Source organism: Pocillopora verrucosa, chromosome 2 (assembly GCF_036669915.1).
Source record: "Pocillopora verrucosa isolate sample1 chromosome 2, ASM3666991v2, whole genome shotgun sequence".
Taxonomy (NCBI): domain Eukaryota; kingdom Metazoa; phylum Cnidaria; class Anthozoa; order Scleractinia; family Pocilloporidae; genus Pocillopora; species Pocillopora verrucosa.
In genome coordinates, this window is record NC_089313.1 from 2,016,268 (window position 1) to 2,029,644 (window position 13,377).

General features: G+C 37.3%; 1 protein-coding gene across 1 annotated transcript; it reads left to right on the plus strand.

Moving 5' to 3' along the window:
- The first annotated feature begins 2,584 nt into the window (after window positions 1–2,584).
- LOC131772142 (serine/threonine-protein kinase MAK) lies at window positions 2,585–13,171 on the plus strand. Its single transcript, XM_059088043.2, has 12 exons — window positions 2,585–3,160; window positions 3,291–3,345; window positions 4,256–4,377; window positions 4,680–4,759; window positions 5,595–5,727; window positions 6,141–6,312; window positions 7,218–7,277; window positions 7,972–8,412; window positions 10,396–10,436; window positions 10,811–11,052; window positions 11,269–11,416; window positions 11,920–13,171. The coding sequence occupies exons 1-12, from the start codon at window positions 3,060–3,062 to the stop codon at window positions 11,939–11,941; spliced, it is 1,617 nt and encodes a 538-aa protein (XP_058944026.1). The 5' UTR covers window positions 2,585–3,059; the 3' UTR covers window positions 11,942–13,171.
- The last annotated feature ends 206 nt before the right edge of the window (window positions 13,172–13,377 follow it).

Below are 13,377 nucleotides of genomic sequence, written 5' to 3' on the forward strand. Positions count from 1 at the left end.
GTTCAGGCAGAAGAACCATTTTTTCCTTAAGTATTTTTGGTTTTCGGTTTGGAAGGGTAACCTGTCTGTGTAAATGATCGATAACTTCAGTTGTTGACCTTACATTAATTTAAACTCCCGTACGTGACGTCTGTGGAACGTTTCCGGCGAATTGTACATAAAGGAAATCACGACACTAATAAGGCTATTTAGAAAATATAGTGAAAACCGCGGTTTTAGAATACCAGGACAAGAAAAGCATTGGTCGACCTAAAAACATCAGAAGCTCACATTGTAATTTATAACACGCAGTGTAGAAAAAATGGCAAGCGACGAGGAGATGGGACGAGAAGAAAAACCTCAAGTTGTTTCTCAGTTGGAGCCGAGCAGAAAAGGGACTCACGTGTGTAAACGGCGGTGCCTCTCAACACATCTCATCTATCTTTACTTGTTTCCCGTTTGCGCGTTTCTAGCTTCTTTGGTTCTTGTCTCGCTCGCATTCAAGACACCACGTCCGGGAATCTCACTTGGGTCCAGTTTCCTACTGTTTATACTTGCCATTGTGTATTGCGCGATTGCAAATGCATTGAGGTCTTTTTGCTTACCGAGCGACGAGCGAGATTCAGACAGTGAAAAGAGTTATGTAACTGTTGATATGACTTCTTTGGAAGAAGGGGAGCTTGCTATCAACACCGATGCGTAGGAGAACACGAACTTTCATTACTGAGAATTCGACTTTACATTGCTAATGACAGTTAACATGTCTATTCATATCGAACTGACCAGAAGAGTGTGTGCTGTTGCTAAACCTGTGAGAGAACGATGGCCAACAAAAAGACCATTTCAATGCCTCTATGAAGCAACTTCTTACCCCTTCAGCATCTATATTTGAGTCTAGCACCGATGTATTGGATGTAACTGTGAACGAACAAGTTGAAGAACGCGTAAAATAGGACGGGTACGAATGAGTTCATAAAGAAAATAAAGTCCAGCTACTGAGAGAAAGAATTTCATCATGGTTCAAACTTCAGTGCGCACTACTGTTTGCCAAAACCTTGGTCATATCAAAGTTATTGCATGAATTTGCCTCAATTAAGCGTCCAGTGGCACACATTGATGACTGCAAACATGCTAAAGACAAAGAGTTTTAATTTGAAGGACTTTAAAGGTTTTCGACGATATTTTTGACGTCACTTAATCTGGAACTAAACTACCTTTGTCGGCTTAGACTACAGAACCGAAAGGCTTCATGGGTCCTTCAACTAAGTTGTCATTTTCATAGGGGACCGGTCATATTTATCGCGGGGGAATGGGGGGAGGATTTTGGAGGATTTTGTGTTTTCACGTGATTTTTCAGGGGGGAAAGAGAGAGGATCAGTTGTCGCCGACGGAGGTTAAAAGTGGGGGTTGGACTGTCAATTAGCTGCTAATGAGGGGGAGGGGGAGGGTCATAAGGCTTAATGAATGCCTTAGGATGATCAGGTAAATATTATCGTGGTACAACCAAAGCGGAAATAACGACTGGTCCCCAGCTAATTTCTAACTTAGAAATTAAATTGAGAGAAGTGTCCAGTGAGAAGGGACTAAAAACTGCATTAAACTCTTGTGTAAATGTGTAAATAGCATGTAATTTTGTAAATATGTTACCATTATTTTAAGCATGCTTAAGAGAAGTTCAGTTATTGAAAAAGGGGAGATAAATGTTTCCATATCCTTACCAAGAGACCTGTTTAGAAGGCCGAACGGTCCTGACTTACATGTACTTGTTTGGAGATTTTTTTGTGGTAAATTAAAGTGAGATAAAAAATTTATTTAGAAACATATAGATTTTATCCTTTGAACCATTTTGTTGAAACAAGTTGTGCACGCGAATCTTGGCCATTTGCAATTCAGTATTGGGCAGTTCCGTCTCTCCAATGTTTTTTCATAACAGACATACTGGTGTTATACAGGAGCCTTTTAAAATGGGCTCTTGTCTTATACACTGAAATGTGGAAGAAATATTTTCTCTGGTCTTGCGTATATCAGTTTTAAATCAGTACAGAAAGCATTGCCATGATCAGAGGAATAAATCAACACTTTGCTCAAAATAGCTGAAAATTCCCCAAAAAGGCTTAAAAAACTATCAAAAAAAGAAAATGGTTTGGAGACTCGACCTCGTCTAAAGTGCCAACAAAGCCAAGTTTTCCAGCCTGATCGCTACACACGACCCACGTTTCTCTGCAATCACGCATTCTTATCCATAATCCCTGAACATTATAAATTATTCATTTATACATCAATTTAGACCGATGTTTGGTTATTTAACTGTTTTTTAATAATTAATGTTACCTAGAGACAACCTCTCTAGACACCTAAAGGCTAAACTGTTACTTTATCTTCAAATTTGATGTTTTAAGAATAAGGTCACACAAAAATTGCTAAATAAAGCGTATATTTAGAAGACTTTTACCGGAAATGCAAGAAATTTTGTTTACATTAAGTTCATACCCTAATCTTCGACAGATGTGAAATGACGTAGTCGATTTGTGTAGGTTTTTGTTGTAGTTCGTTGCCAGGAAACAGATCGACTGCTTTGCTTCATGGGAAGCGGCATTTTGCATAAGCTACATGAAATTTGTAAAGAACACGAGCATTGATAATTCTAACCGAAGTCGCCTGCTTTTATCATTGAAGTCATTTATTTCCCGTGAACGTCTGTATCTTGTTGAGTGATCGAAGCATTTTTCGGTGGTAAAATCTGGAGAGTGAATGTCTCGTAAATGATTCTTTAAATGCAGTGTTTGACCTGTTTACTCTATGTTGCCTAAGAAGCGAAACAGGGAAGAGCACAGAATGCGAGTAGCTGTGTTTACTTAGATTTCTTCAAGAAGGAACCCCGATCTTGAATTTTTCTGTTGGATTGTGGACATAGCAGCGAGATAACAGTTTTGGCTCGCTTGGATGGCGAATTTGAGGCCGTGCATATGCGGAAAAAGAGAAGAAAACATATGAACAAGCCGCTTTGCAGTATTGAGAGCTATTTTCGACGAGATATTGTTCTTATTTGTGTTTTGAAAAGAGCGTAAATTTTGGCAAAGATGAAACGCTACCAGAACTTAAAGACGCTCGGGGATGGAACTTATGGATCAGTTGTGTTAGCAAGAAATCATGACACAGGAGAGACAGTTGCAATTAAAATGTAAGCTCAGATTTCATCCGTGCGTGGCCTTCAATTCATAATTACACGATGGAGGATTATTGAAATTTTTAACACTTTAGCACTTTGTTAATTGGCTTCCGTAAAACCAATTGTTGTTTTAATTTTTCAGAATGAAAAAGAAGTATTATTCATGGGAAGAATGTATAAATCTCCGCGAAGTTAAGGTAGGTTTATCACTTTATTAGGCCTTCTGGATTTAATTTGGAAAGATATGGACGTCTCAGTTTCAAAAGGAGTCACTTTGTTCCGTGATAAACTGAGGAGGTTTAACCATATTTTTCTAGGTGTGATATTTATTATTAGACGTATCAGGTATATTGTATTTACTCGTTGGTGAACTGTGAAATAAAAATTCTCTAGCCTTTAGAATGCACAGCCCAGCGCAAGGGATAATCTGTCATAATTAAGAGATTATCATTTGCACCTAAAGATTGTCTGATAAATTGCATTTGCATATAGGTGTGTGTAGCCTACACAATTCATTGTTACCCAGTTCCCCTTAAAATCAATCGGGAAAGATTTCTGTATAACCCCATGTCGTTCTAAAACAAAGATAATCTACTTTCCGCGTCATTGTTTTTTTTATCCAAGAACTGTAAGCATAATGAAGTATGAGGCTGTGCAGAAATTTTGTCTTCAATTGTTCAGCCAAGGAAACAACCTTGATCTGGTTGACTGACTTTTAATTCTTGTTAAAAAGGAAAAGCAAGGGTGGCAAGGTCCATGTGCTTTATGCAAAGTTAGGTCAAAGAAGGAAGGAATTTGTCATTGTCTTAAAAACAACTATTCTTGTGGTGACATGAAGTTTTTGGATTTTATGTGGTGAAATTAACATGTTTGATCTGAGCTGTAGAAATAAATATAGTTTTTACTAGTAATTTTAATATATATCTTGCTGTTTTTAATACTTCACTGTAAGCAAATGCAATACTGAGGCACTGATTTCAAACTGGAGACTGTTATTGCTAGTTAGACATTGCTAATAAATTCAATATGCTTAGTGAAAACATTAATGCGCCAAATTATGTGGACATTTTTAGTGAATGGTAATCATTGTTATACTTTTTTTTCTAGTCACTAAAGAAATTAAACCATGCAAATGTGGTGAAGCTGAAGGAAGTTATAAGAGAAAATGACCAGTTATATTTTGTTTTTGAGTACATGAAAGAGAATCTATATCAGATGATGAAAAGCAGGTAAAAATATAACTATAATGTGAAAATTGACATTAACCCTCCCCTCTAAGCATTGATCAAGACATACTTTCTCCCTTTAATATCCATATAAAATCAGCAGACAAATAATGAGAATATTGAGATTTTTGTTTGATCTGATACTAAATTCTCAGAGCTTAAATTATAAGCATTGTATGGCAGACAGTATGGAGAATTACTTAAGAGATCTTGGAAGTGAAAGGGTTAAATGGAGACCTACTCATTGTGATATTTACTACATTTTAAAGGTTTGTTGTTTCAATTGTCATTACATTTTTTTTCAGGGATAAATTGATTCCAGAATCTATGATTAGGAATATCATTTATCAAGTTCTTCAAGGCCTTGCCTTCATACACAAACATGGTAAGATGGGGCTATTAAGGGTTGAGAGCTGAGATGCTTTTTCTGTCTGATGCAAATTTTACATCACTTGGAGATGTACAATGTATAAGTGATGTTATATATCAAAGTTTTGTCTGAGCACTCTCTAGGTTCAGACTGAACATAACAACTCATTTGAATTTCAAGGGTTAAAGAAACTTAACCAAAATCTTTGGTATTCAGAGTAAGTATGAACCTTAACCCTTTACCTCCCATGAGTGCCTAAAATGGAATTTCTCCTTGCAATATTAATACAATATCAAGCAGACAACTGAAGAGAATAAAGAAAAATATCAATTAGGGGATTGGTAGTTCATGATCCAATACTAAATTCTCCAAAATTCACATAAGAATTATATGGCAGACAGTAAGGAGAATTACTAATTAGATCTTGGGAGTTAAAGGGTTAAATGTCTCTTTTAACCCTTTAACTCCCACAAATGATTAAAATGTAAGTTCCCCCTTTAATATCTATACATTATCCAGCAAACAGACAATGAGAATAATCAAACTTATCAGGGAGAAGTTTTTATTTTCTTTGAGGACCAAATTCTCAGAACTAATTTATCAGGAAATGTGTTGCAGCTAGAGGTGAGAATTAACAGTCACACTTTAGGAGTTAAAGGGTGAAGAGATGTGGAAAATTTGTTTAAATCAAGTCTATTATTTCCATCAAGACTTCGCGAGAAAATTGTTATGATTTACTCCTTTTAACATTAAATCAAATTTGCTATTTAAAGATATTACAAACAAAAGCTAAAAAAATGTATGAGCTGTATTTTATTAAATAATCTATATATTGCTTCGAATCACACAGGGTTCTTTCATCGAGACATGAAACCTGAAAACTTGCTGTGTACTGGACCAGAGCTTGTGAAGATTGCTGATTTTGGCCTAGCAAGAGAAATCAGATCGCGTCCTCCTTACACAGATTATGTCTCTACAAGATGGTAAGAGTTACAATAGCTACAAACAGCAAAATTTTTCTAATAGAATTAAGTTGATAATGATATTGTTGAAGACTCAAATTTCTTTTTCACTTTGGGTAGTATTCTGAGACCTCTGTTAGGAAAGGTTATTATTCAGACAAATATCACTGGATAAAAATCCATATATGAGGGCTGCATGCAGTGGTGTAAACTGGGGCAGTAAAGGCTAATCAGCCTGGAATTGGGTTAGTCCAAACAGGAAAGAATTGGCTCTCTGTCAAGACACATGGACTTCAATGTGTTCAGCTGGTACGTTATGACCTTGAGCCAAATATTTTCCCATCTGGCCCTCCCACTCAGTCAATAATGTAATTATCCATCTTCAATTTTCTAATATGTTGTAAGCACCTAAGTTTTATTTTTTTATCTGACAGGTATCGTGCACCTGAGGTGTTGCTACGCTCAACAAATTACAGTTCACCAATAGATATGTGGGCTGTGGGGTGTATCATGGCAGAGCTTTACACTCTGCGGCCTCTTTTTCCTGGCAGTAGTGAAGTTGATGAGATTTTCAAGATATGCAAAGTTCTTGGCACACCATCAAAGGTTAGTTTTCACACACTTGTACATTAGATACTGTTGACAGCTTGACACTGTTGGCCCAACAATAATTGTGCCACTACTTGGCAAACAGAAGGCAAATTTAAGCAAATATTCTTGTAGCTTACAGAATTATTTGTTATTCCCAAAATTTGTTGTTAGTGATGCATATAATGGCCACATGCATCCTGCTAGAGCAGGAATATTTAAGAGGCAGGCAATTTCTTGCATTGATTATACTTAAGCTTGTCTACTAAATAACTTTTTATATTTGCAATGACTTCATTGTAAGAAAAATTATAATCATTGTTAATAAAAAGAGTCATCATACTGTCATTTTATTGCCTTGTGTATGTGAGGTGTTTGGTATTGTGAAATATAAATTAACTACAGGATATTTAAGATCTAGAGAGCATGCTGTTGAAATTTCAACAAGCATGTCAGAAATGCCTCCTTGCCAAATAAAATATGTAAATTATTTGCAGGATATTGAAGATCTAGAAAGCATGCTGTTGAAATTTCAACAGGCCTGTCAGAAATGCCTCCTTGCCAAATAAAAAAATGTCATGATTTTTTATGCTATGTAGTCTACATAGTTATATTTTAAGCCTCTTCGACAGTTTTCTCCCTTATTTTAAGCATGACAGGTAAAATAAATTTTCAAACCAGTAAAGCAATCCTTTTACTTGTCAAATTTTCATGAATTCCATTCAGTTTTACACGGTATTAAGAGGTACTACAGGCTGTAAATGTTACCGGTTGCTGCCTGAAAAGGAGAACACCACTTGGAGCATCTTCCTGATGATGGATATGCATCTAAAACAATAATTTAAAGTTTACTTTGGCTAGTAATTGTTTCAGTTCTTATGATAATATTTTTCTTATATTTTCTTATATTTTTCTTCGATCAGGAAGACTGGCCAGAAGGTCACAAGCTGGCAGCAGCTATGAATTTCAAGTTTATGCAAGTGGTTAGTTTATTTTTTTTAGCATAAATAGAAACTTCCGTGATTTGGTATGGTATCTGTTTAGTTGTATAAGGAACTTTCTTAACTTGTATGGAGAATGTTACAGGCCACATTAAAAATTTTTTAACATAAGGAAAAATGTGCATCATCTCCCATGTGCATGTGACAAAAAGATTTTTATGGGTCCCCATAAGAATTGAAGTTCATACCTTCTGATTGTGTGGTAGAGAAACTATTGGTGGGTAACACCATATGAGATTGTTTCCTAAAATAAAAAGGGTGTCAATGAACAATGGTTACTAGCAGTCTACTATCACCTTTAAGACCCCTCACTGCTGTCTGTTAACCCTTTCATTCCCAGTCATGACCAAGACAGAATTTCTCCTTACAATACTAATACAATCTCACATAGACAAGTGATGAGAAGATAGAAAAATATCAAATAGTGGATTATCATTTGATTCAATACCAAATTCTCCAAACTAAAATTATAAGCAATGTATGGCAGACTGTAAGGAGAATTACTAAGAGATCTTGGAAGTGAAAGGGTTAAATGGACTCTTAAGTAGGGTTAAGCCTGCTAGCAGGATCTTGTGTCTGGATCCTGCCTTATGGCACAGCCATCTTTTAGACTATCAGCAGCCTTTTCTGAAAGAGGTTATTGATGCCAAACATCCACAAAATTTTGTTAACTTAGATGCCAACAGCATTAAAAGACTTGATACCAAACGCAAGCCCTGAAGCCATTCAACTTATGAGGGACATGATGATGTGGGATCCCAAGAAGCGACCTACATGTGCGCAGGCTCTTAGATACCCCTACTTTCAAGTTGGCCAGAACTTACCTAAGCCTTCCCAACCAACACAACCTCTTCAGCAAAGACAGCCACCCCAACCACAACCACAACCACAAGCGCAACAACAAAGACAGGCACCACAAGTGGAAAGAAAGGATTCATTTAATTTTGGAAGTGGCAATGAGAACAAAAGGGCTGCTGTCAATGTTCAAGGCCATGCCAGTGGCTATGGGAGTGCTCGGAAGAGATGGGGAGAAGGGACTGGGGTGAAAGATAGTGTTGATGAGTTTGAATCACTGCTCAGTGAGATTGACACAAGTCATGGATCTGCCACGAAGAAGGTTGGTAAAAATTATTATATCTCAGTCCTATAACTCCAAAGATCTGATTGTTAATTCTCCCCTCTAGCTGTTACTGACATTTCTTAGTAAATTAGTTTAGAGAATATGGTGTCAGATCAAGATAACAACTTCTGCCTGATAAGTTTGGGTTTTCTCATCACCTGTTTGCTGGGAAGAGTATGGATGTTATAGAAGGAAGTTACAGGTTAATCACCTCTGGGAGTTAAGGGGTTAAGGGTTTATAGTCTGCATGTGCGACTGTGAAATTGAAAGGTGTAAGCCCAGTTTTTAAGGTCAGAACAGGGTTTTGTCGTCAATATATGTAAGCTTGGCAAAATGAATAGCTCATTTTACAGTTGTATATTCAGTCGCCAAACCTTTGACTTGTAGTGAGGCTGAAGGTGACCTTGTTGTGATAGAGACTAGTATCTAGTCGGCATGATAACAAAGTAATTTACATTTGGAAAGCAGAAATGTTTATATCAGAACAAGGTCACCCTTACCCTCACTCCTGTTCAAAGGCTTGGCAACCAAGCATGCAACTGTGAAATGGACCATTGTTTCTTTACTCTGCAGCAGGTCTGGAATTGATTGGGTTAGCTAACTTTGAAATTTTTTGTGAGGAGAGATTAAAAAATAATGTATTGCATCTGAGCACCAGTCCAGGGAAGAGGTTGGCTGTGATGAGGCTAATGATGACCCAAATTGGAACATCTGTCATGAAATTAACTTAGTATACATACATCATATGTATTTAGGGAGAATTCTTTTCGATTTAGTCAATTTTAGGCGGTACTAAACGTATGAAATCGAGTTATGACTAGACCCTGTGAGCAGGGTAACTGGGATACCTGGATGGTACTGGATTGTTGGGATCAAGTGTAGTGATACTACGGGTGTTGAACTAATGTACTAAATCACATTGAACTGAGTTTCTATGGGCTTCCTTATTAGTTTGGATTTGTGATATGATCTTATCTTTGTCTGCAGGATCCAGTGTTTTATACCATTCTGCTCTACCACACAAAAGTTTTTCTTTTTCTTCAGGATTCAATGACTTATACCATTCTGCTCTTTTTTGTTTTTGTGCAAAATTTAGCAAAATAAACCATTGTGCTCTCTTACGTTTTTGTACACAAAAAACACAGGATTTTGGATCATGTGTTTATTAAAAAAGAATATCCATACAACTACAATGAAAACAAACATAAGATTCACCTTTCAGATCGTGAAATTAATACCATTCGTACTGTTATCGTAGCTACGTTGCTTAGCATCAAGTGAATCCAACTTGGCGTCTTTCTTCACAAGTAATTTGCATCCAATAGAGTTTTGTTCTTCAGTCTCACGGTAGTGGTGCTGTTCAATAGATTGCATAGAGTATATGCAGTTTGGTTTCAGATTTAAGATTTTGCTTTTTTCAACAAGTGTATGTTATTCTACTAAGACATTGGCATACATAGCATACAAAGCATACAAGGCTTTCATAGCTTTAAAGGTGTACAAGGCTTTCCTGACTTTCAAGCGTTCGCGACTCAATCCGTTCCAAAAATACCGCACAATAACATTTTTTAGTATGGATTGTCTCGAACAATACGACTTGTGCGTGCGTCTGTAAGTGTTTTGAGCGTTTGCACCATAAAGCTCCAGGAAATCGTAAACTAAAAACGTTGCACCTCCATCACCAAAACAACGATCCCAGAACAAATTAAAAATGGCTGACATAAGAGTTCTATAGACAAAAATCTCGTGTTTCGTCGAGTGACCCGGTCCTGTCCGTGCGTGACAACGTCAATCATCATCAAGATAACAGTTAGTTGTCATGGTGTTAAGGGCCCAATGACTACTGGGTACTATTACGCAATTTTTCCATTTTGTGGCGGAGGAAAAAGAAAAAGACGACTAAAAAACAAAGGCGTTTTATGACTGGGCTACTACAGGTATCCCAGTAATAATGTCAATGTCTTTACTTTACTCTTGTAGGTAGCTGTTCAAAAGACAGACCCCCTTGACTCCTTTTCCAGGTCAGTTCTTCATATGTTTGTCGAAATTTGTAATTTAATTGAACGCCTCTTTGCCTACGTGAGAAAGTTCGCGCTTCAGTGCTAGCCTGCGGAGTTAAGCCTCTGGAAACATTTGCGCAATAATAGTGTATTTAAGCCCGCGTTAAACTTGGCCTTCCGTTTCTTCTTTTTCCCTCTTTGAACAATACAGCGGTCAAACGTTGGGCATGCGCAAATGGGTCGATTTTGGCCGGACGCGCACCAAATCTTAAAGGAAACATAAGAAAATTAACAGACTTCAATTTTGCAACAATTAGAAAAAAAAATTATAGACGAGGTATCGAAAGGTTTTAGAAAAATTCTAACTTTTCCCTCTCAAATTTCTCATTTCTCAGTGTCCGGAGGGATTCGGGTGTCGCTAAGAAGACCCCTCCCAGTGCAAAACAGCACTACATGAAACAAGCCAGATATTTTCCTGGTCAAACAACAACCAATCAGCCCCGGGTGCTTCATAATCCGGCGGCATCCACGTATCCAAGGAAACCTTCCTACGGAATGACGGGGAATGCCGTAGGAGGTACTACATATGTTCCATCCTTTGCCGGGGGTGGACAAACCAGAGCTGGAGGTGTAGGAGGTAAGTAATTTTCTCAGCCTTTATGCAGCCGATCCCGCCCTCAGATTGGGAGGTCTGTGACTTTTTCTTTGAGGGGAGGTGGTGGCTTTACACAGGATATAATCTCCCGGATAATCTCCAATAGGAGCGTATTCATGTATATTAATGATTATTGATCGAGTTTTTTACTTATGTTTCTTTTAACTCATATTTTTATTCGCATTCGTTTCTTTGCAGTTTTCAGTGCTTCTACGTGGAAGCCACCACCGCTGACCAAGCAAGGAAGTGGCACATCTATTTACCAGCCTCCCGGGGCTACGACAACCAATCGAACCCAGCCCGCCCGCTACGGCGGAGTGCACAATCGAACGAACTGGAGTGTAAAGTGAGTTTTATTTCCGTCATAAACAGGCTTGGAAAATATGCGAATGATTGGCCTTTTGTTCAGGGGACAAAAATTTAATAGAGGGTATTTCAATCGAGTTATCAGAACGGCCAATCAAAATAAAGGAAAATATCGCGATAAGTCAATGAGAACTCGAAGTAAAAATTGCCTTAAACGCGGGAAAACGCACCAAGGCGCGTTTAGTTTTAGCTTTGATTGGTTGAGAACGTAGCGCGAGTTTTTCTTTGAACCAATCATAAGGCATGGTCTAGGAAACTCGCGCCGCCCTCTCAAACGTTTGTGACTCGACGTAATGAGTATTTCCGCGCTTCAGGGGGTTCGCTTGTTTTTATTTCGAGATCTCATTGACTGTTTTAATTTCTTTAGTTTAGGTCGCACGACTCTCAATCGTAAAGCTCTTTGGTGGAGTTCTACAGTAATTTCAATAAACAATTTATTTTCTCCACGTATCAGCATAAAACATTTTCATTTCTTCTTTATAGATATGGAGGAGGTCACGCATAGAGGAGAATGTCAATAAGGTCTTTTATGTTCGCATTGTGGACTCGTGTTGGTGTTGAATTTGTAATATTTGACCTGATACGAAAGAACATACCATTCCCGGAGAGTTTTTTCATGTTGATCAACACTGTTCATAAACTGTATAAGTAGCAAGTAAATGAGTCAATTATATAAATAATTTGAGTCAAAACTGACGTTCGTTGTAAATATAGTTTTTCTTTCGTGTAATGGTTTAATAAACAATTTTGTCATCTTACTGTTAAATAGTTCCAATAATTCCGCATACAATGTATGGTGTAGATATTAGAATTAACTTTTAAACCAACTAGGCTCTAGGTCAAATTAGGTTGATCGAGTGTAACTGGTGTTAAATCAGAGATTTACGTGTCTATGTTATATAGCTGGGTGTTTTAAAATGTCTCGAAAACCTGTGCGCACAATGTTAAGGGGAGGGTTTTTTTGGCGGTCTTTGCCCTGAATTTTCATTGGAGACTCTGTAACTTCATTAGAGAACTGTAACATTAAATGAGCTTCGGTAAATTTCCCAAAAAAACCTATGTTGATAAAATTTTACTGTGTGGCTCGGAATAGGTAAGGAAAGTGTATACGTGATTTTTACATATCTGTATGTAAAATAATTCAGTTTGTTTTATTTATTTTATTTATTAAATTTTTAGTCATACAGAATAGTTAATAAAGAATGGAACAAACTTGGAAAATGGAAAAAAAAAATGGAAATTCGGTCACAGCAGTAAGAGACCTTAAGAGATGGAATATACTGGTCACTCGTACTTCTGCCGTGCCGAATTTAATTGCAGTAGGTTCGGCTATAGCACGACAGAAGCACGAGTTTGATTCAGACTTCGCGTTGAACTCGGATGGCGCGACTCTGCTTGTCGGGTTACCCAATTTTGGCGCGATGTCGGATTCAAACGTCGAGCCACTTTTGTGACAATGTCGAAATTTATTTATTTATTGAGTCAATACGACGAGCGAAAGGGTTGGAAATGGGCCTCATCTCCATTGACATGTCAACATTAAGCTTTTGGGGAAAAAAAATTCATTATCAAATGGGTTTTGAATCGCAACGTAATTATCAACAAATGCCCTCTTCCTTTTTTTGTTTTTTGTTTTTGCAAAATGAGAATTAAAAGGATAGGGAAAGAGCGGAATTAGTTGCTTGAGCAATAGAAAAACATGCAAAAGTGCATACTTATGAGGATTTATTTTAAACTGGGTTAAGAATAGGTACGCTCTGAATTTCATGCACATCCCGGCTTTAAAACATCAGTAAAGTTGAACATGAATTAATAAATTCTCTACATTAACACCAACATCGATAAAACAGTAGAAAATGAATACGAGGCTTTGATGCTATACTCCAGTTTAACACCGAGCTACAAATTGCCCATTTAATGACTTCCTCTCAGAATATGGTT